Here is a 22,081-nt window from a genome sequence, read left to right as displayed (position 1 = left end):
CGCCACTACAACGCCCAGTGTGACACCAAGAGACTGCTCCCACCTGTGCCCATACAGAGGTGAGCCGCCACTACTACCCCCAGTGTAACGCCAAGATACTGCTCCCACCTGTGCCCATACCGAGGCGAGCCGCCACTACAACCCCCAGTGTAACGCCAAGATACTGCTCCCACCTGTGCCCATACAGAGGCGAGCCGCCACTACAACTCCCAGTGTAACGCCAAGATACTGCTCCAACTTGTGCCCATACAGAGGCGAGCCGCCACTACTACCCCCAGTGTGATGCCAAGAGACTCCTCCGACCTGTGCCCATACAGAGGCGAGCCGCCACTACAACCCCCAGTGTAACGCCAAGAGACTCCTCCAACCCGTGCCCATACAGAGGCGAGCCGCCACTACAACTCCCAGTGTAACGCCAAGAGACTGCTCCCACCTGTGCCCATACAGAGGCGAGCCGCCACTACTACCCCCAGCGTGACACCAAGATACTGCTCCCAACTGTGCCCATACAGAGGCAAGCCGCCACTACTACCCCCAGCGTGACACCAAGATACTGCTCCCAACTGTGACAATACAGAGGCGAGCCGCCACTACTACCCCCAGTGTGACGCCAAGAGACTGCTCCCACCTGTGCCCATACAGAGGCGAGCCGCCACTACAACTCCCAGTGTAACGCCAAGAGACTGCTCCCACCTGTGCCCATACAGAGGCGAGCCGCCACTACATCCCCCAGTGTGACGCCAAGAGACTGCTCCCACCTGTGCCCATACAGAGGCGAGCCGCCACTACTACCCCCAGTGTAACGCCAAGAGACTGCTCCCACCTGTGTTCATACAGAGGCGAGCCGCCACTACTACCCCCAGTGTGATGCCAAGAGACTCCTCCGACCTGTGCCCATACAGAGGCGAGCCGCCGCTACTACCCCCAGTGTGACGCCAAGATAGTGGTCCGACCTGTGCCCATACAGAGGCGAGCCGCCACTACAACCCCCAGTGTAACGCCAAAAGACTGCTCCCACCTGTGCCCATACAGAGGCGAGCCGCCACTACTACCCCCAGTGTAACGCCAAGAGACTGCTCCCACCTGTGCCCATACAGAGGCGAGCCGCCACTACAACCCCCAGTGTAACGCCAAGAGACTGCTCCCACCTGTGCCCATACAGAGGTGAGCCGCCACTACAACCCCCAGTGTGACGCCAAGAGACTGCTCCCACCTGTGCCCATACAGAGGCGAGCCGCCACTACTACCCCCAGCGTGACACCAAGATACTCCTCTGACCTGTGCCCATGTGTACAGTGGCTGATGAGAACCACTGTACACATGCAGATATCTAACCAATATTGATCTAAAGGCTAATCTATTTATCTATCTATCTATCTCATATCTACAGTGTTGGCCAAAAGTATTGGCACCCCTGCAATTCTGTCAGATAATACTCAGTTTCTTCCACAAAATGATTGAAAAAACACAAAAGAGAATGAAAAAAAAGTCACATCATTGATCATTTTACACAAAACTCCAGAAATGGTGCGGACAGAAGTATTGGCGCCCTCAGCCTAAATACTTGGTAGCACAACCTTTAGACACAATAACTGCACACAACCGCTTCCGCTAACCAGCAATGAGTTTCTTACAAGGCTCTGCTGGAGTTTTAGACCCTTCTTCTTTGGCAAACTGCTCCAGGTCCCCCCTGAGATGTGAAGGGGGCCTTCTCCAAACTGCCACCAAGAGATCTCTCCCCCTCCCCCACAGGTGTTCTATGGGATTCAGGGCTGGACTCATTGCTGCCACTTTACAAGCCTCCAGTGCTTTCTCTCACCACCATTTTCTTGTGCTGACCTGAAGTGTGTTTTGGGTCATTGTCCTGCTGGAAGAGCCCTGACCTCTGAGGGAGACCCAGCTTTCTCACACTGGGCCCTACATGATGCTGCACAATGTGTTGGTCGTCTTCAGACTTCATAATGCTATGCACACGGTCAAGCAGTCCAGTGCCAGAGGCAGCAAAGCAACCCCAAAACATCAGGGACCCTCCGCCATGTCTGACTGTTGGGACCGTGTTCTTCTCTTTGAAGGCCTCTTTTTTTTTTACTGTAAACTCTATGTTGAGGCCTTTTCCTACTTTTGTCTCCTCTGACCAGAGAACATTCTTCCAAAACTTTTTTGGCTTTCTCAGGTAAGTTTTGGCAAACTCCAGCCTGGCTTTTTTCTGTCTCTGGGTAAGAAGTGGGGTCTTCCTGGGTCTCCTCCCATACAGTCCCTTCTCATTCAGACGCAGACACTGGATAGTACGGGGTGACACTGTTGTACCCTCGGACTGCAGGGCAGCTTGGACTTGTTTGGATGTTAGTCGAGGTTCTTTATCCACCATCCGCACAATCTTGAAATCTCTCTTCAATTTTTCTTTTCCGTCCACATCTAGGGAGGTTAGCCACAGTGCCATGGGCTTTACACTTCTTGATGACACTGCGCACGGTAGACACAGGAACATTCAGGTCTTTGGAGATGGACTTGTAGCCTTGAGATTGCTCAGGCTTCCTCACAATTTTGCTTCTCAAGTCCTCAGACAGTTCTTTGGTCTTCTTTCAGAGGTTGAGACAACTTTAATCCATTTCAACTGGCTGCAAGTGTGATTTAGTTATTGCCACCACCTGTTAGGTGCCTCAGGTAAGTAACAGGTGCTGTTAGTTACACAAATTAGAGAAGCATCACATGATTTTTCAAACAGTGCCAATACTTTTGTCCACCCCCTTTTTATGTTTGCTGTGGAATTATATCTAATTTGGCTTTTTGACAATTCTTTTTGTGGTTTTTCCATTGAGGCCAAATTAAATGAAGATAATAATACCAAAGAATTTGTGATTGCAATCATTTTCTGGAAGAACATGCGTATTATCTGACAGAATTGCAGGGGTGCCAATACTTTTGGCCAACACTCTATCTATCTATCTATCTATCTATCTATCTATCTATCTATCTATCTATCTCCTATCTATCTATCTATCATCTATCTATCTATCTATCTATCTCCTATCTATCTATCTATCTATCTATCTCCTATCTATCTATCTATCTATCTATCTATCTATCTATCTATCTCCTATCTATCTATCTCCTATCTATCTATCTATCTATCTATCTATCTATCTATCTATCTATCTATCTATCATCTATCTATCTATCTATCTATCTCCTATCTATCTATCTATCTATCTATCTATCTCCTATCTATCTATCTATCTATCTATCTATCTCCTATCTATCTATCTATCTATCTATCTATCTATCTATCTATCTATCATCTATCTATCTATCTCCTATCTATCTATCTATCTATCTATCTATCTATCTCCAATTTCTATCTCATATCTGTCATCTATATCATACATATTTGCCATACATCTAATATCTTTATCTCCCGTACAGCTATATCATAGATATCAGGAGTTCTTTTCTCCATCCTCTGTGAGATACTTTTGTTTCCCTTCTGTGTGTGAGATCTTTTCCTCTTGAGTTGATCCCTCTTAGTGATCTCGTCTTCCCTAATCCATATATTTACACCTTGGCGTCTTCTTCGGCTTCTTCTGAGTCATCCCAGTGATGGAAAAGCTTAAGGATCATTAGATACAATTAAGTGTATTTGGGTCCCCGGGGAGGAGAGGACAGGAGAGAGGTAGAAGGAGAGATCACTGCAGATAATGCACCAGCCCCAGGTCTTTACTTCTGCTAGATCTCAGCCCCGGCCTCTGAGGACTTTCCTTATTTCAGACCTCAGGTGTCCAGGGGGGATTGGCTGATACCTGCCCTGATATGATACCCTGAGGGCGGGGGGAGGGAGGAGAGGGGTAAAGTCTTTGTAGATAAGCCCTAAAGGGAGAGAAAGTGTAAAAGTCCCAACTATAGTAAATGGGTTCTACTGGTCACAGAAGGTCACATCAAAGGGTTAATGAACACTTAAAGGAATTGTCCACCTTTTAACTAATACCCATACCAAGGAACTTCTAATGTCCAGAATCTAACCAATACTCCCCCCAAAATGCCGACATAATACTGCCTTATAGTGCCAATATAATATGCAGAATCCAAAAAATACTACTGCCATATAACGCCAAGATAATAAGCACCACCCCAACAACACTCTCTAGAAGAGCCCAGAGATTACTGCCATATAGTGCCAAACATTTCTCCCCCCACAAGGCCATATAGGATAATATACAGGATACTAATATTACAGATAATACCTCCATATAGTGCTAAGATAATATACAGACAAAAGTCCAGGTGATAGCGCCACACAGTACTAAGATAACACTGACATACCCCGCCACCACATTCCCCACCTTTGTCTGTATACAGAAGCACCTGAATGTGCCGCCATGTTTCCTGACTGCTTGTCGGTGAGTTGTGCAGCTGTCAGGTCAGTAATTAGCACCTATATATTGAGGACCCCCTCCCCTATTTCTCCAAACACAAAGAGGCCCCTTACCCCGAGCCCCTGCCCGTGCCCATTCACTAATGGCAGGGGGATGGCTAGGTATAACACTACTTCAGGTGCCATTTGGGAGCATTCCCATAACCAATGGTGGCCCTGCTGCTCCGACGCTCTCTTAATGGCCCCTGCCCGCCCAGCCGCCGGGAGATTCTCCTTCTTAAGCCCCTCGAATCTTTTGTCTTTGCTGAGCCTTAAAGAGGCAGAACCTGAGGAAAACCCCATTTGTTTCCACTCTGTATGAATTGAGCTTTGTAGCGTAGAGGGCCCCTTGTCTCTACGCGTGCCAGTCACCTGCAGACCCCTCCCGCGGACCCTCCTGCCTCTTTTCAGGCTTGGCCCTTTTCTCTTGCCGGCTTCTTTTGACTTTTGCAGAAGCCTTGGTTTAGAAATGAGCTTTAGATTGGCTCCAGATTGAGACGTCTTTGTCTGTGAAGGGTCGTACGAAGCTAATTAAATGTGATTCCCAACAAATAAATTTGCGAGTTCCCATTAAAGTGGGCCCGGCCTTCAGCGCCACGCTCGGCCTTCAATGCACGGCCCCCTCATTGAGGAAACCTATTGAAAACATTTGCAGATTTCTTTGTCCCTTGTGGGGGCTCTTTTATTTTAATCACATTATAAAGCCCCCCGGGCCCCGGCCCCCACCTTCATGAAATCACTTTCCAGCCTTTGTGGTAATGAACCAGTGCTGGCCCTTAGAAGTGACACGGCGGCGGCGGGGGCGATGGACCTTGTCATGTGACCTCTGTAAACTTCCTCATGGACAAATAGGTAAGAAATAAAAAAAATTCCAAGATTTAAAGGGAACCTGTCACCTTAGCAGACCCCGCCCCTTAGGTACCATTGTATCCACTAAGGAGTTAGGAAAAATGTTGATGGAGGTGGGGCAAAGTATGGTACCGCCCCTTTGTAGGGTCCTGTCAGCCAATCTGGATCTCCAAAGGGGATCACATGACACTGTCAAATATGTTGTGGGCACTTCCTGCCTCTAGCTGGCCAATAGGATCCATAGATCTGCATGTAGGGTACAGATCATTGGGGGGGGGGGTGAGTAGGGCATTGGCGTTATGGGGGGTTCTGTATGTAAAGTAGTATAAGGGCTCTGCTAGCAGTATGTCCTTTAAAGGGGTTGTCATGACTGTCTTCTTCCAAAATTTGTGCCACACCTGTTCACAGGTTGTGTGTGGTATTGCAGCTCAGCTCCTTTGATGTGCACAATGCTGGCGACAGGTGTGGCACAATTTTTGGAAGAAAGCTGCCATGTTTATCTAATCCTGAACAACCCCTTTAAGTGGAGGTGGGGTGGGGGGTGGCTGTGAATTCTTCTAACCATAAATGGTGACCACTCTCCCAGTGCACTGAGCCAGGGGGCTGATGGGACACATTGATGGACACTCCCAAATACTGTGGGCCCATTAAGGCTATTTAAAGGGGTCCTAACCATAGATATCCTTTAAGAAACAAAATAGATGATCAAGTAAATATCAAAAGTGTCCGTCATAATTGTAAAGCTGCCCAAAAAGTGACTGAAACTTCTAGGAATTTTGCAGATTTTGGGGGATATTCTCTGTAAAGTTCACAAGGCCCCGGTATAGAAACTTCTGCTGATGGCCGGATTTGGGATCGCGCTCCCGCTGCTGCCTCCCTCCTGCTCTAATATCTTTTTAATGAATTGCTGTGTTTACAGATTTTTGCCCTGGGGTCTGGATTTCTCCAGCAGATGTTTGGGGAGGGGGGGGGGGGAAGCCCCATCATCCTTCATGGAGGGAGGATATTAGAGACTTTTTAGTGGAGTTCAAAGGGAAGTGTGAGGAATCCATCTTCACTAAAACTGTATTTACTAGATGGAACAATAGAAGCTTCTGACGGGGGGAGACTCGGCCTCACAGGGTGCAGGGCAGGAACAGTCACACCCAATATATATCAGTGATGTCCACCTCATATAGAGGAGCTCGGTCAGATAGATAGATGGATAGATAGATAGATAGATAGATAGATAGATAGGAGATAGATAGATAGATAGATAGATAGATAGATAGATAGGAGATAGATAGATAGATAGATAGATAGATAGATAGATAGATAGATAGGAGATAGATAGATAGATAGATAGATAGATAGATAGATAGATAGGAGATAGATAGATAGATAGATAGATAGGAGATAGATAGATAGATAGATAGATAGATAGATAGATGATAGATAGATAGATAGATAGATAGATAGATGATAGATAGATAGATAGATATGAGATAGATAGATAGATATGCGATAGATAGATAGATAGATAGATAGATAGATAGATATGAGATAGCTAGATAGATAGATAGATAGATAGATAGATAGATAGATAGATATGAGATAGATAGATAGACAGAAGATAGATAGATAGATAGATAGATAGATAGATAGGAGATAGATAGATAGATAGATAGATAGATAGATAGGAGATAGATAGATAGATAGATAGATAGATAGGAGATAGATAGATAGATAGATAGATAGATAGGCGATAGATAGATAGATAGATAGATAGATAGATAGATAGGAGATAGATAGATAGATAGATAGATAGATAGATAGATAGGCGATAGATAGATAGATAGATAGATAGATAGGCGATAGATAAATGATAGATCGGAGATAGATAGATAGAAGATAGATAGATAGATAGATAGGCGATAGATAGATAGATAGATAGATAGATAGATAGATAGGAGATAGATAGCTAATCAGATGGAAAGGTGGGTGTGATATAGAAGGATAGATATTAGGGCTCCCCCTATAGACCTCCTGCAGGGGGTGCAGAGTGTAGAAAGTTCTGTCCTGTCTCTGCAGTCTCAGAATGGCTTCTTTGTGTCGCTTTTCTCAGTCTTTTCAGTGACAGCAATAAATGTTTAACCATAATACATATAAATCAGTCTAAAGGCTGCTCAGATCCTATTCATGGGGCCCAGAGCTGAGGGGGGGCCCCACCAGGGTAAAGAATGGGGGGGGGGTCTCCTCCATGGTAAGAAGCAGCTGTAGAGCACTAATCTCCTTTCTTACAGTGTCATTCACACTCTGCTCCATGCTCCGCTGCCGGAGCTGTCCTCTGACCATCCCCTCCATGAAGCCCCCAGCCCCGGGTGTCAGATTGATGTGCTGACAATCCTGCGGGTTCTGCAGATAGAGACGTATAGTGGAGAGGAGGAGGAGGGGGCGTCACACGGGCATTTACTCCTGCACCATCAACCCTGCAAAAGAGACTTAACAGGGGGAAGAAAGGAGCCAGAGCCGGCCACAGACACCCCATACACCCGCAACAATGCCCCATACACTCACCCGCTCTATTAATGGTCATGAATATTTAATGTCCTCAATGGCGGGGAATTATCTACAGGCCATTGGATATTTATATCAACCCATAGATACATCATTAACCATGGGGGGGGGGGGGGGGTACATGTGACATCATACACTGCCAAAAATATTACTGCAACCCCCAGCTATCTGTTTATATCTATCCATTTATCTATCTCATAACTGTATCTATCTATCTATCTATCTATCTATCTATCTATCTATCTATCTCCTATCTATCTATCTATCTATCTCCTATCTATCTATCTATCTATCTATCTCCTATCTATCTATCTATCTATCTATCTATCTATCTATCTCCTGTCTATCTATCTATCTATCTATCTATCTATCTCCTGTCTATCTATCTATCTATCTATCTATCTAGCTATCTATCTCCTATCTATCTATCTGTCTATCTATCTATCTATCTATCTATCTCCTATCTATCTATATATCTATCTCCTATCTATCTATCTATCTATCTATCTATCTATCTATCTCCTATCTATCTATCTATCTATCTATCTATCTCCTATCTATCTATCTATCTATCTATCTCCTATCTATCTATCTATCTATCTATCTCCTATCTATCTATCTATCTATCTATCTATCTCCTGTCTATCTATCTATCTATCTATCTATCTATCTATCTATCTATCTAGCTATCTATCTCCTATCTATCTATCTGTCTATCTATCTATCTATCTATCTATCTATCTATCTATCTCCTATCTATCTATATATCTATCTCCTATCTATCGATATAACTCCTATCTATCTATCTATCTAATACCTATTTATCTCTTATCTATCTGTCTGTTCTTCTTTCTTACACAAAAATACATCAGCGCTCTATATCTCTCTATATATTTCATATTTATAGTTTTTTAGACTCTATAAATTATTTAATATTTGTCTGTATCTGTTATAGTTACTTTCACCCATCTATATATACATATGTATCGATTTCTAAAACTGTATAAATCTATCTTCTATTAATCTATCATCTATCGATGTGAATACTTTCTATCTATCATCTATCTATCTATCTTTCTATCTATCTATCTATCTATCTATCTATCTATCTATCTATCTCCTATCTATCTATCTATCTATCTATCTATCTATCTCCTATCTATCTATCTATCTATCTATCTATCTCCTATCTATCTATCTATCTATCTATCTATCTATCTATCTATCTCCTATCTATCTATCTATCTATCTATCTATCTATCTATCTATCTATCTATCTATCTATGAATTACCGGGCTCCTTCCTATGTATTTGCGGTTTTCTCTTCTGTTTTCTTGATGTAACACATTATTTCTTAGCTTTTCCTCCGTTATTCAGTCTCTGGGTTTCTTCTTCTTCTCTCTCAGTTACCGCTCCGGTAATTGCCCCGGTCTGGGGGGTTTCTGCCTCCTCTGGGGGGGATAATCGGGATTTTGCTGAGGATTTGGTTTGATTTGTTTCCTTGTGAACGAACCCGAGTCCGTGAGATGGAGAAGACGGAGGAGAAATGACCTGCGGATTATCTAGATATTTCTCTTTATCCAAAACAATAATTAGCAAAGGTGATGAGTCCCCGGGTTATGGGGGGAGGGGAGGGGGCACCTCAGGTCTGGGAATTGTGTCTTCAGTTTTATCAAGGTAAGGAGGAAGATAGAAACTTAGAAATCCCGGTCCGATAGCGCAGAAGTGCGGGAGAAGTGCAATGTGTGCACGGGCGTGTATATACCGCAGCCATATATATGTGCGATACATCGGAGGATAGAAGAGGAAGAAAAAGAAAAAAATGAGGACTGAGGAAAATGACATATATAAGAAAGGAAGAAATGATGGAAGAAAAAAGGAGAAAATGAAAGGAAGGAAAAGAGGGGAAAAGAAAGGAAGAAACAAGTAAAGAAAAGAAGGAAAGAAAGAGGGAAAGACACAGGAGGAAAGAAGGAAGAGGAAGGTCAAGACTGGAAGAATGGAAAAGATGGAAAGAAATAAATAAAAAGAAAATCGAAAGGAAGAAAAATAAAATAAAAAAACAAACAGGAAAAGAAAGGAAGAAACGAAGAAGGAGAAGAGGAGGAAAGAAAAGAAGAAGGAAGGAAAAGAAGGAATGGGGAAGAATTAGAGTGGAGAGTGTGTGAGATGTGGGGCCGGGTCTCTGCACCCCTTATGGGTCTGGGCAGTTTGGGGGATAATGCAGCAGGTGTCGGGGGCTCCTGAGCTGTCTCTCCCTCCTCCCCTCTTATCTGGCAGTCTCTCAGGGAGGAGGGGTCTCTCACACTCTCTCTCTCTCTCTTAGCTGCACGTCAGGGAGGTCATTAATAACCAATTAGGAGGGTCATTCAGGCCCATATAAAGAGGGAAGGGGCTGCTGCAGGGAGGATTGTGCCAAAGTCTGCTGCCTGGAGGAGGTAGAGGCTGCTCACTCCTACTGTACTACGACCACCAGCAGCTGCCCCAGCACACCCATGATGGGCTCAGTGCTCCCCGCAGAAGCCTTGGTGCTGAAGAGCGGCCTCAAACAGCAGGGGCTGTCCCTGGCAGAGATGATCACCTCAGACATCCTGCACAGCTTCCTCTATGGCCGCTGGAGGAACGTCCTGGGGGAGCAACTGTTTGAGGAGAAGAGCAACCACAGCAGTCCCAAGACTGCCTTCACCGCCGAGGTGCTGGCACAGTCCTTCTCAGGAGGTGAGTGCCCCAAAGTGGCAGAGCCTGCCCAACTGCCCTACAGTCCAACTGCCCTACAGCCCAACTGTACTCCAGTCCCCCAGTCCTACAGTACAGCTACCCTCCAGTCCTCCAGTCCCCCAGCCCTACAGTACAGCTACCCTACAGTCCTCCAGTCCCCCAGTCCCCCAGCCCTCCTCTACTGCAGTCCCCACAGCTCTCACATTCCGTTGCTCCTCTTTCCTCGCTTTGTTTTTTAAACATTTGTTTGCAATTTTTGAATTTATTTTGAATTTTGTTTATAAAATATTTGTAGTTTCCTAAAAGTGTTTGTCAGCTGAGGAGGATGATAGTGAGAATGATGAGGATGATGGTGATGATTGTAGTGATGAGGATGGTGATGGAGTTGATGATGATGATGGTGATGAGGCTATGATGATGCTGGTGAGGATGATGAGGATAAAGATAATGATGGTGATGAGAATAGTAGTGATGGAGGTGAGGATGGTGATGAGGATGAAGATGAGGATAGTAGTGATGGAGGTGAGGATGATGATGATAATGAGGATGAAGATGAGGATGATGAGGATAGTAGTGATGGAGCCAGGTGAGGATGATGATGATGATAATGAGGATGAAGATGAGGATGATGATTATGAGGATAGTAGTGATGGAGGTGAGAATGATGATGATAATGAGGATGAGGATGATGAGGATAGTAGTGATGGAGGTAAGGATGATAATGATGATAATGAGGATGATGATGAGGATAGTAATGATGGAGGTGAGGATGAGGATGATAATGAGGATGATGAGGAGGATAGTAGTGATGGAGGTGAGGATGATGATGAGGATAGTAGTGATGGAGGTGAGGATGATGGTTCTTTCTCCGGCTGTGGTTCCCATCACATTCCCGTCTTCCCCCCCAGTCTCCCCCTCCTCCCCCCTGACTTCCCCGCATGTAATAGAGTCAGGCTGGGGCAGAAAAGCTTTTACATTCATTTAGTTAACTTGAGTTTGACCTGAGAAAAAGTTTCCACTTAAACCAACTTAAAAAGACTCCCGGGCAGAGAAAAGTCTGCTATTCTTCGCGATGTCTCAGGTCCTGAGCCTCAGTCCTCCAGCTCGCCTGTCCTGGCATCCGTGAAGGGGGATTAGGACTCCCATTCTCCTCTCTGTTCCTTTCCTAATTGACCATGAAGCCTAATTCCCCCTCATTCTCCGGGTGTCAGCCGCATAATCTCCCCATTTTGTTGGTGGAATTCCTCCAGCTTTGGAGCAAGTCCTCACTACATGATGCTGCGATGTTTCTGCGACACTTTCCATACAGACTAATGAATTTAGAATGAGTCATTTCTTTCTTGTTGGGTTTCATGAATGGCCGTCACTTTAGCGCTGTGACAAATGGCTGGCCGGGGAGAGGGGGCGACTTCACCTCTGTCTGGGCAACAAATAGCCTCAATCCGCCCCATTGTCGCAGCTCCTGTTATAGAAAATCCTTCGCTCCCATTCCCTGCGCCTTTTTCTCAGAAGTTTTTGTTTGATTCTCCTGTCCATACTAGGCTGATGTTATGGAGAAGCCGCAGCGGTTCCGCATTATTCATTATTTCGTTGAATTCGTTGCCGCTTCTTATAAATTTGCGGATTTCAGGATGTTACAGATTGTCACAATCCGGTGAGATGTCCTCAAGGAGATTTGTCGGGATTTTTGGTTTCCGCAAAGAATATTTCGATTTCTTGATGTGAAAAAAACTTTGTTGCAAATGCCGGAATCTGGAAAAAAAACAGAAATGTCCCGTGAAATCCCCAAAAATCACTGGAAAGGGATTAGAGGAATGAGATTAAACCAATTTATTGTCAATCATTGAGATTAGAGGGATCTGTGGTCGGGGCTATTAATCTGTGATCGGGGCTAACAATCTGTGATCGGGGCTAACAATCCGTGGTCGGGGCTAATAATATGTAGTCGGGGCTATTAATCTGTGATCGGCGTTAGTAATCTGTGATCGGGGCTAAATAATCTGCTGCAGAATTGTAGGGAAATCTACAGAAATCCTACGAAATTTATACAATTATAATTTAATCGAAACGATTTAGATACTAAGCGATGCATTGTATTTGGGGCTGTCGGGCTGTAGATTTGCCTATTCCGGCTCTGCAGGTGTCGGGGCGCCCTGGGGATTTATTACTCCCTAGATATGGGGGGGTGCAAGGTTTGCGGTAACAAGGCGCACAGTGTGAAGCGTGTTTGTCGCTGCGGTGCTCTGGAGGTTTTGCTGCATCAGCTGTTCCCGGCAGTGGAAAGTTCTCCTGACATTTTGTCTTTCCCCCGCAGAGGTGCAGAAGTTGTCCAGCCTGGTCCTGCCCACAGAGGTCATCATCGCCCAGAGCTCCATCCCCGGGGAAGGATTAGGGATCTTCTCCAAGACCTGGATCAAAGCCGGGACAGAGATGGGGCCCTTCACCGGCAGAGTCATCTCCCCCGAGCATGTGGACCTGTGCAAGAACAACAACCTCATGTGGGAGGTGAGAGAGCAGGGGGTGCACCTACCGGGGTATCAGGGGAGAGAGTGCACCTACCGTAGTCTGCAGGGGGAGAGTGCACCTGCCGGGGTGTCAGGGGGGGAGAGTGCACCTACCGGGGTCTGCAGGGGGGAGGGTGCACCTGCCGGGGTGTCAGGGGAGAGAGTGCACCTACCGTAGTCTGCAGGGGGAGAGTGCACCTGCCGGGGTGTCAGGGGGGAGAGTGCACCTACCGGGGTCTGCAGGGGGGAAGAGTGCAACTACTGCGGTCTGCAGGGTGGGGGGTGTACCTACCCTGGTCTGCAGGGGGGAGGGTGCATCTACCGGTGTCTGTAGAGTGGGGAGTGCACCTACCGGGGTCTGCAGGGGGGTGAGTGCACCTACCGTGGTCTGCAGGGGGCTGAGTGCACCTACCGTGGTCTGCAGGGTGGGAGTGCACCGACCGGGGTCTGCAGATTGGGATATGCATCTGCCTGGGTGTATACAGATAGAGAGGGGTGAACCTACCTGGGGGTCTGCACCTTCACCTATCTAGGGGCCTGCAGGAAGGGGGGGGGTCTCAGATAAGATCAGGTGATAAATCCTCCCCAGGGGAGTAACTAATTGAATGAGATAAATGGCGTCCATTGATGTCCACTACACAGCAGCATTGATGCTCCATTGTCTCTGCTGTCAGGCCAATTGGCTTAAATTGACCCTTTGGATGTCAATAATAGGGCTGGGGGTGAGGGGGGTGTCCATCATCTGAATACATCCCCATTGTCTGCAGAAAAGGGCAGCGATCTCAAGATGTGGTCACACTACAGCTCCCAAAATCCCAGGCCGGGCTCCAGCTGGGAGTTGTAGTCACCACAGCAGATTCCCATGTAGTATGAGGAGGGGGCTGCACCCCCAACAATGGCATCAATTACCCCTTGTAACCTCCTCAGTCACCTGCAGGTGATGATCTGGTGCTCTTCAATTACCCAACACAATGGCCAGAGGGGCAAGTGGAGACCCCAGAGGAAGCCGGGACTGGCGGATAGTTCTGGAAATAGAAGTAGATGGAAAGACAGACAGTAGATAGGAGGGAGAGATAGATAGATAGATAGATAGATAGATAGATAGATAGGAGATAGATAGATAGATAGATAGATAGATAGATAGATAGATAGATAGGAGATAGATAGAGAGGAGATAGATAGATAGATAGATAGATAGATAGATAGATAGATGATAGATAGGAGATAGATAGATAGATAGATAGATAGAAGGATAGATAGATAGATAGATGATAGATAGATAGATAGATAGATAGATAGATAGATAGATAGGAGATAGATAGATAGATAGATAGATAGATAGATAGATAGAAGGATAGATAGAAGGATAGATAGAAGGATAGATAGATAGATAGATAGATAGATAGATGATAGATAGATAGATAGATAGATAGATAGATAGATAGGAGATAGATAGATAGGAGATAGATGGATAGATAGATAGATAGATAGATAGATAGATAGATAGATAGATATTATACAGATAGATATTAGATGGAAGTAACAGAGGGAAACAGATATGTTCTAGATATTTCTATGTATCAGGCCTTGTATTCTATCACATTATTAACCATTTGTTGCTCCTTTCCAGGTCTTCAATGAGGACAGTACGGTGCGCTACTTCATTGATGCCAGTCAGGAGGATCACCGCAGCTGGATGACCTACATCAAATGTGCCCGCAATGAGCAGGAGCAGAACCTGGAGGTGGTTCAGATTGGGAACAGCATCTTCTACAAGGCCATTGAGGTAATACTCGCCATACTCTGCTCGCCATTGGGAAGTCATTGTAAATTGTATCTAGAACATTCCAGAATCCAGTCCACTTAGGTTGAATTTGTTCCTGTAATACATTGGGCCCAGTCTATTGCCATGAGGGCCATTCTAGGTCATGCACGGAAAGTTCTAGAATATTGATGTAGCCTCTATAGGACGTAGGGTTCACTCTGTGTCGTGGTCTGTCACCCCACCCCTAGGGCTGGTAATGGCCTCCGCTGATGGTTACGTGCACAGTCCTTTGCGCTCACAATAGGACGCGCTGGTATTTCCGTGGCACAGCGGGAAGGGCGACTCTTCTCTTCTAACAGGAAAAAATCAATTTGGCGTCTAACAAATGGCAGGTTACGGTGAAGTGCGGCGAGCTAAGCGATGTTTACAGACGTCTCCTCCATACGAGCCTTGAGTGCGGCCGCGTCTATAAACATCACTTACCTAATAGAAGCCTCCGAGCACCCCGCCATTTCTGGATTTGCTTTTGACACTTGATGTCATTTTTCTGTTTTTGGGAGGGGCCGGCTGTACCGCGGCGCTCCTACATTTCACGTAACCTGCCATACAAAGGACTGGAGCTGGGATCACAGACCCCCTAAACCTGGCGCAGCCCTTACTCTACATCCCGCTATGTCGGCTCAAGGTCACCGCTCTGCCGCATTGTTTGGAAGCCGGCGTACGACACCACACAGACACCCGGCGCGGCGCGCGCTCCATTCATCACCATCTCCCTGCTTTATTATTTTAATTGGAGCTTGTTAATAACCCCCCTATTCACCGAGTGTCCTTGGTAACCAAGGAGCCCAATACCGGGAGTCAGAGGAGACACCAGGCGGCACACACCGGAGCAAACGCCAGGCAGATGGAACACCGGCAGGAGAGAGAGCGATAGAGGAGGCACCGACTGAGGATACTGCCTCTACTGCCACCACCACTAGGGGGGGAACAACACAGGACCAGATATCTGGAAGGTTCTCTCTCTCAAGTCCAATCACATTGACTGCTGAGCTCAACCCAATACTGCCAACTATTACCCTAACAGAGCAGTAAAAGCTATCGCTCTCTGTTATCAACCAGTTAGAATGATCTAGATACTGATCAATAAATATATAGATATGAGACAGACAGACATATGGATAGACAGTCTCTAGTCCTTGGGGTCTGCCCTCCCTGCTCCACTTCTCCACCTCCCTCACGATATTTGTTGTTCTGGGCGACTTCTTTACTTTCGGTTGCGCCAGTCCAGACAATCTCCGATCTTTGTAATTTATCTCTGTTTTATTTGCTGTTGCAATGCATTATGGGTTATGTGAATGACCCCCTGCAGTGATGGCCACTGATCCTTCATGTCCCGCTATCTCTCCCCACAGACAATTCCACCGGACCAGGAGCTGCTGGTGTGGTACAGCAATTCTCAGAACACCTTCCTTGGTATCCCTGGCGTGCCCGGAATGGAGGAAGAGCAGAAGAAGAACAAACATGGTGAGCGGTGGGGTCACTGCAGGGCAGGGGTGGGTATAGACAGGGCCCGGGGTGCAAATATGGAGGAAGCACAGAAGAAGTAAAAACATGGTGAGCGGTGGGGGTCACTGCAGCACGGGGGTGGGTATAGACAGGACCCGGGGTGCAAATATGGAGGAGGCGCAGAAGAAGTAAAAACATGGTGAGCTGTGGGGTCACTGCAGGGCGGGGGTGGGTATAGACAGGGCCTGGGGTGCAAATATGGAGGAGAAGCTGAAGGAGAACAATCATGGTGAGCGGTGGGGGTCACTGCAGGGTGGGCCTGGGTATAGTGGGTATATAATGGAATTTTACATGGCAGCCCCCCTGCATTATCTTGTGCTGTCCAGCAGGAGGCAGGACTCAGATCAGTCAAGTTTTGTGTAGTATGAAGGGAAATGGACTTGAAGGAAATAAAAAACATGACTTTTCTTTTCAGTATTTAACCGTTATTCCCCTCTTTGTTCCCCCAGATGACTTTGGTGGTGTTGACTCCTCGGGGCCTGTACTGACCGGCCGCATGCGCTGTGTCATCTGCCATCGAGGCTTTAACTCCCGCAGCAACCTGCGCTCTCACATGAGGATCCACACCCTGGACAAACCCTTTGTGTGCCGATTCTGCAACCGTCGCTTCAGCCAGTCTTCCACTCTACGCAACCACGTCCGACTGCACACCGGGGAGCGCCCGTACAAATGCCAGGTCTGCCAGAGCGCCTACTCACAGCTGGCCGGCCTCCGCGCCCACCAGAAAAGCGCAAGGCACCGTCCGCCAAACAACTCCATGCAGGCTCATTCCCCCACCCTGCCGGTGCCACACCCGGCCTCGCTGGCGCACCACATCCCCACCATGGTGTTGTGAAGAGACGTATCCAGAGACTTGATTTAGTATAAGCTACGGCCTTGGACTATGGCGGATCCGCTCGCTAGTTACCGTCTCTAATACCACTGAATGTCTTCGCAGAAGACGCGATACCGGTCACCGACACAGACCATGGCAAAGTTAAAAAAAACAAAAAATTCCCTTCTGGAATTTTTGTGGAATTTCTACTCTCACATTCTAAGGCTGGTTGTATATAGGAGTGTATAAAGATATATCTATAAATCTCTATATAAATATCTATACATATCTATACATAGACAGCAAGTCCAGAGTCTATCTATGGCTTCTAGAGTATATATATATATACAGCTCCACTGCAAGGAGAAGGAGGAGGAGCCTCGAACACGTCACTTTATATCCTGTAAATATTCTATGTACAATCTTTGCTATTCTCGGCTGATATTCTATGTATTATATCTGTAAGTAATTTGTACCTCGCTGTATCTATCAGATATTCCCAATAAAAGAAGGAAATTTATTTTGTGAAATTAATTACTAATAATTCTAAGTTTATTTCCTTTTGTTATTTTTATTTATTTGTTTCTGAACACGAACTATAGTATCTATTATCTTATTCTATCTATTCTTATTCTATCTATTATCTTATTCTATCTATCTATCTATCTATCTATCTATCTATCTATCTATCTATCTATCTATCTATCTATTATCTTATTCTATTGCTATCTATCTATCTATCTATCTATCATCTATCTATCTCATATCTATCATCTTATTCTATCTATCTCTCTATCTATCTATCTATCTATCTATCTATCTATCTATCTATTATCTTATTCTATTGCTATCTATCTATCTATCTCCTATCTATCTATCTATCTATCTATCTATCTATCATCTATCTATCTCATATCTATCATCTTATTCTATCTATCTCTCTATCTATCTATCTATCTATCTATCTATCTATCTATCTATTATCTTATTCTATTGCTATCTATCTATCTATCTCCTATCTATCTATCTATCTATCTATCTATCTATGATCTATCTATCTATCTATGATCTATCTATCTATCTATCTATCTATCTATCTATCTATCTATCTCTCTCTCTCTCTTCTATCTATCATCTATCTATCATCTATCTATCATCTATCTATCTCATATCTATCTATTATCTTATTCTATCGCTATCTATCTTCTATCTATCTATCTATCTATCTATCTATCTATCTTCCTATCTATCTATCTATCTATCTATCTATCTATCTATCTCATATCTATCTATCTATCTATCTATCTATCTATCTATCTCATATCTATCTCTCTATCTCATATCTATCTATCTATCTCTCTATCTATCTATCCATCTCTATCACAGCTGATTATTTCTTATTTTATTTTTTTTATTAAGATATATAATTTTGGATTTAATATACATTGATCAGGTTACAGATTCTGTAACCGTTTCCTTTCCTATCGCTATCCGGATATATTGTATCCTCGCTCTAATGTTTTGGCGCTAACACTTTGCCCTGAATTAGACGATTACATAGAATTTACAGGATTTTTTATATTCCCTATTTCTTTCTTTTTTTTTAAAGAACTCTTAAAAAACAAAAAGGTTCCTCCTCTGCGGTCTATAAAATCATCATCTCCGGCGCAGCCCGGAACGTTCTTTTGTATTTTCAAAGTGTAGAAAATTGATCCGTCGATAAGAAAACAAAAGAAGCGATCGCTCCCTCCATAATCCTTATGTCTAATCAATCTCCGGCCGCCGCTGTCGCGCTTTAGGTTGCGGGTGAGGATTCAGTAATCTTTGTAAGAGAAATAGATATATAATAGAAAATAGATAGAAAATATAAAATATAATATAATATATCAAGTAACACAGAGAAGCTGAAATTGCAACAGAATATTTTTTCTAATAAAACCAAATTTTCAAATAAAAGAACAATAAAAAAATAAATGTGTTAAACATCCATAAGGCCGATTGTCAGTAACGTACAATTCATGAATATTAGACTATGTATCTATGCGTGATATTATGTATCTATATATTTTATTATTATTATTATTATTATTATTATTATTATTATTATTATTTTATATTATTGTTATTATTTTTTATTATTATTATTATTATTATTATTTTTATTTTATTTTTATTATTATAATTTTATTATTATTATTTTATTATTATTATTATTGTTGTTATTTTTAAAAAATGTTATTAAAAAAACACAAATATTTTTATTTTCAATTCCTACAAATATAAAATATGAAGAAATAAAGTAATTAAACCACCCCAACCCTGCGGTCGCCGCGGAGATCTGTGCCGGAATTTCAGGATTATGCAATAATATTTATCAATAAAGTAAAAAAAAAATTATGAAAAATTCCGATATAAATCCCAACGATCTCACACGCAAAAATTAAAAAAAAAATTCCTTTACTAGAATTCTGAAGGAATAAATCATTGTTGCTACGACGACGCTCAGAAAATCTAAAACGATGTTTTCTAAAAAAATAAAGTAACAATTGTTAAAACGGTAAAATTATAGAATAAGGAAATAAATCGGAGTCTTAACAAACTTTCTAAAAATATGAAATGAATTATCGGAAAATCCCGTCGCAGTAATGAGAGTTGTTATAGAATCTATAGAATTAGAATAATGTGAAGGGAGACGTGTAGGAATAGAATTCTTCTGCCTGTTGTTTGCAGTTTACTCTGACACACGAGGCAGCGTGGGTATATCTCAGTATATAATCCTCACAGTAATGACATATAATATCTCTCATCTCTATTTCCCGCCGCTCTGTACCACACACGGACATCACTCCCTTGTATCCGGCGCCGGCAATGTGCTGATGAATTTGCAGGTGGGAAGCGATAATTGTGATATTGTATTAATTGGAGATGGTAATTCTGATAATGTGTATTTTGAGTGTTGTGTGACTCGCACGCTGCTCTGGCGGAAGGGAAATGATACTTCTGCAGCGTTTATCTTCCTTTTGTGATTTTCCTGTAAATCTCACAACAAAAAGACCAGTGCGCTCTGAGCACATGCCTGAAAGTCCTCACGTCTGGGTGGCGTTCCCTTCGTGCCGCATCCTCATGCACTTGACAATTGTTGGTATCCGGATACAATGGAATGTTTTCTGCGGTAACCTTGTTCCTTGTTGACCCGCTTTATGTCATCTACAATGCAGGATTTATGGTGGAGGATGCGGGCACAATGCACAACATTTCTCTATTAGCTACAGTGCCGGGTTATGATTGCCCCATTGTTAACGCAAAATGGAGTTTCTAAACTGCTTACTTGACCCGGAGTCCGGAGCGCACATTACCGGCTGCTCAATTAATGGAAATATCTTCACATCACACATGAAGTCTTAATATTCAGGAAAATGGAGATTATTGTTTTCAGGTCCAAGGTCTTGAATAATTGCATCTATTATTAGACGATAATGAGGAATACTAATATGTTCTATGTCAGAAATAATTATCTATCACGTATCGAAATTTCTAGTTTAATCTCTCTATCTATTTCTAAATCTATATAATATTTATCTATCATATAGCTCATATCTTTCTCTCTACATCTCCTATCTATCTATCTATCTATCTATCTATCTATCTATCTCCTATCTATCTATCTATCTATCTATCTCCTATCTATCTATCTATCTATCTATCATCTATCTATCTATCTATCTATCTATCTATCTATCTCCTATCTATCTATCTATCTATCTATCTATCTATCTATCTCCTATCTGTCTATCTATCTATCTCCTATCTATCTATCTATCTCCTATCTATCTATCTATCTATCTATCTATCTATCTCCTATCTATCTATCTATCTATCTATCTATGTCCTATCTATCTATCTATCTATCTATCTATCTATCTATCTATCTCCTATCTATCTATCTATCTATCTATCTCCTATCTATCTATCTATCTATCTCTCTATCTATCTCCTATCTATCTATCTATCTATCTATCTATCTATCTCATATCTATCTATCTATCTATCTATCTATCTATCTATCTATCATCTATCTATCTCCTATCTATCTATCTCCTATCTATCTATCTATCTATCTCCTATCTATCTATCTATCTATCTATCTATCTATCTATCTCCTATCTATCTATCTATCTATCTATCTATCTATCTCTCTATCGATCATCTATCTATCTATCTATCTATCTATCTATCTTTGTCTGATGTTTGGTAATTTTTATGTCTCTATCTGTATGCTATTTTCTTATTTCCTGTCTATTAATCTCACTCTTTATTATCTCATAATTACCTATAATCTATTTGATAAATATCTTTCATGTTAATCTATCTATCTATCTATCTATCTATCTATCTATCTATCTATCTATCTAAGCTCATACACTATCCTGTCTTTCACCCGTTTATCTTCAGCATTGAGTTAATTCATAAGTATATATCTAATGTCTCTATATCTAATATCTATTTATATATGTGTCTATTACCTTATATCTATCTATCTATCTATCTATCTATCTATCTCCTATCTATCTATCTATCTATCTATCTCCTATCTATCTATCTATCTATCTATCTATCCATCTATCTATCTCCTATCTATCTATCTATCTATCTATCTATCTATCCATCTATCTATCTATCTATCTCCTATCTATCTATCTATCTATCTATCTATCTATTTCCTATCTTTCTATCTATCTTCTATCTATCTCTCTATCTATCTTTCTCCTATCTATCTATCTATCTATCTATCTATCATCTATCTCTCTCTCTCTATCTATCTATCTCCTATCTATCTATCTATCTATCTATCTATCTATCTATCATCTATCTCTATCTATCTATCTATCTATCTATCTATC

At 43.0% G+C, this 22,081-nt stretch overlaps 1 protein-coding gene across 1 annotated transcript; it reads left to right on the top strand.

Annotated features, from left to right (window-relative positions):
* The first annotated feature begins 10,255 nt into the window (after positions 1 to 10,255).
* PRDM12 (PR/SET domain 12) lies at positions 10,256 to 17,249 on the top strand. Its single transcript, XM_075258948.1, has 5 exons — positions 10,256 to 10,531; positions 12,846 to 13,036; positions 14,666 to 14,821; positions 16,213 to 16,324; positions 16,816 to 17,249. The coding sequence occupies exons 1-5, from the start codon at positions 10,309 to 10,311 to the stop codon at positions 17,199 to 17,201; spliced, it is 1,068 nt and encodes a 355-aa protein (XP_075115049.1). The 5' UTR covers positions 10,256 to 10,308; the 3' UTR covers positions 17,202 to 17,249.
* Positions 17,250 to 22,081: the final 4,832 nt, after the last annotated feature.

Source organism: Leptodactylus fuscus, chromosome 11 (assembly GCF_031893055.1).
Source record: "Leptodactylus fuscus isolate aLepFus1 chromosome 11, aLepFus1.hap2, whole genome shotgun sequence".
NCBI lineage: Eukaryota > Metazoa > Chordata > Amphibia > Anura > Leptodactylidae > Leptodactylus > Leptodactylus fuscus.
The sequence above is the reverse complement of the archived record's forward strand: the minus strand, read 5'-3'. Positions and strand labels throughout refer to the sequence as shown.

Bases quoted from the DNA above. Each gene is read 5' to 3' on its own strand.
- PRDM12 (XM_075258948.1), top strand. From the start codon at position 10,309: ATGATGGGCTCAGTGCTCCCCGCAGAAGCCTTGGTGCTGAAGAGCGGC. The intron at 13,037-14,665 runs GTGAGAGAGCAG...GCTCCTTTCCAG, and splicing joins ACAACAACCTCATGTGGGAG to GTCTTCAATGAGGACAGTAC. The intron at 16,325-16,815 runs GTGAGCGGTGGG...TTGTTCCCCCAG, and splicing joins GCAGAAGAAGAACAAACATG to ATGACTTTGGTGGTGTTGAC.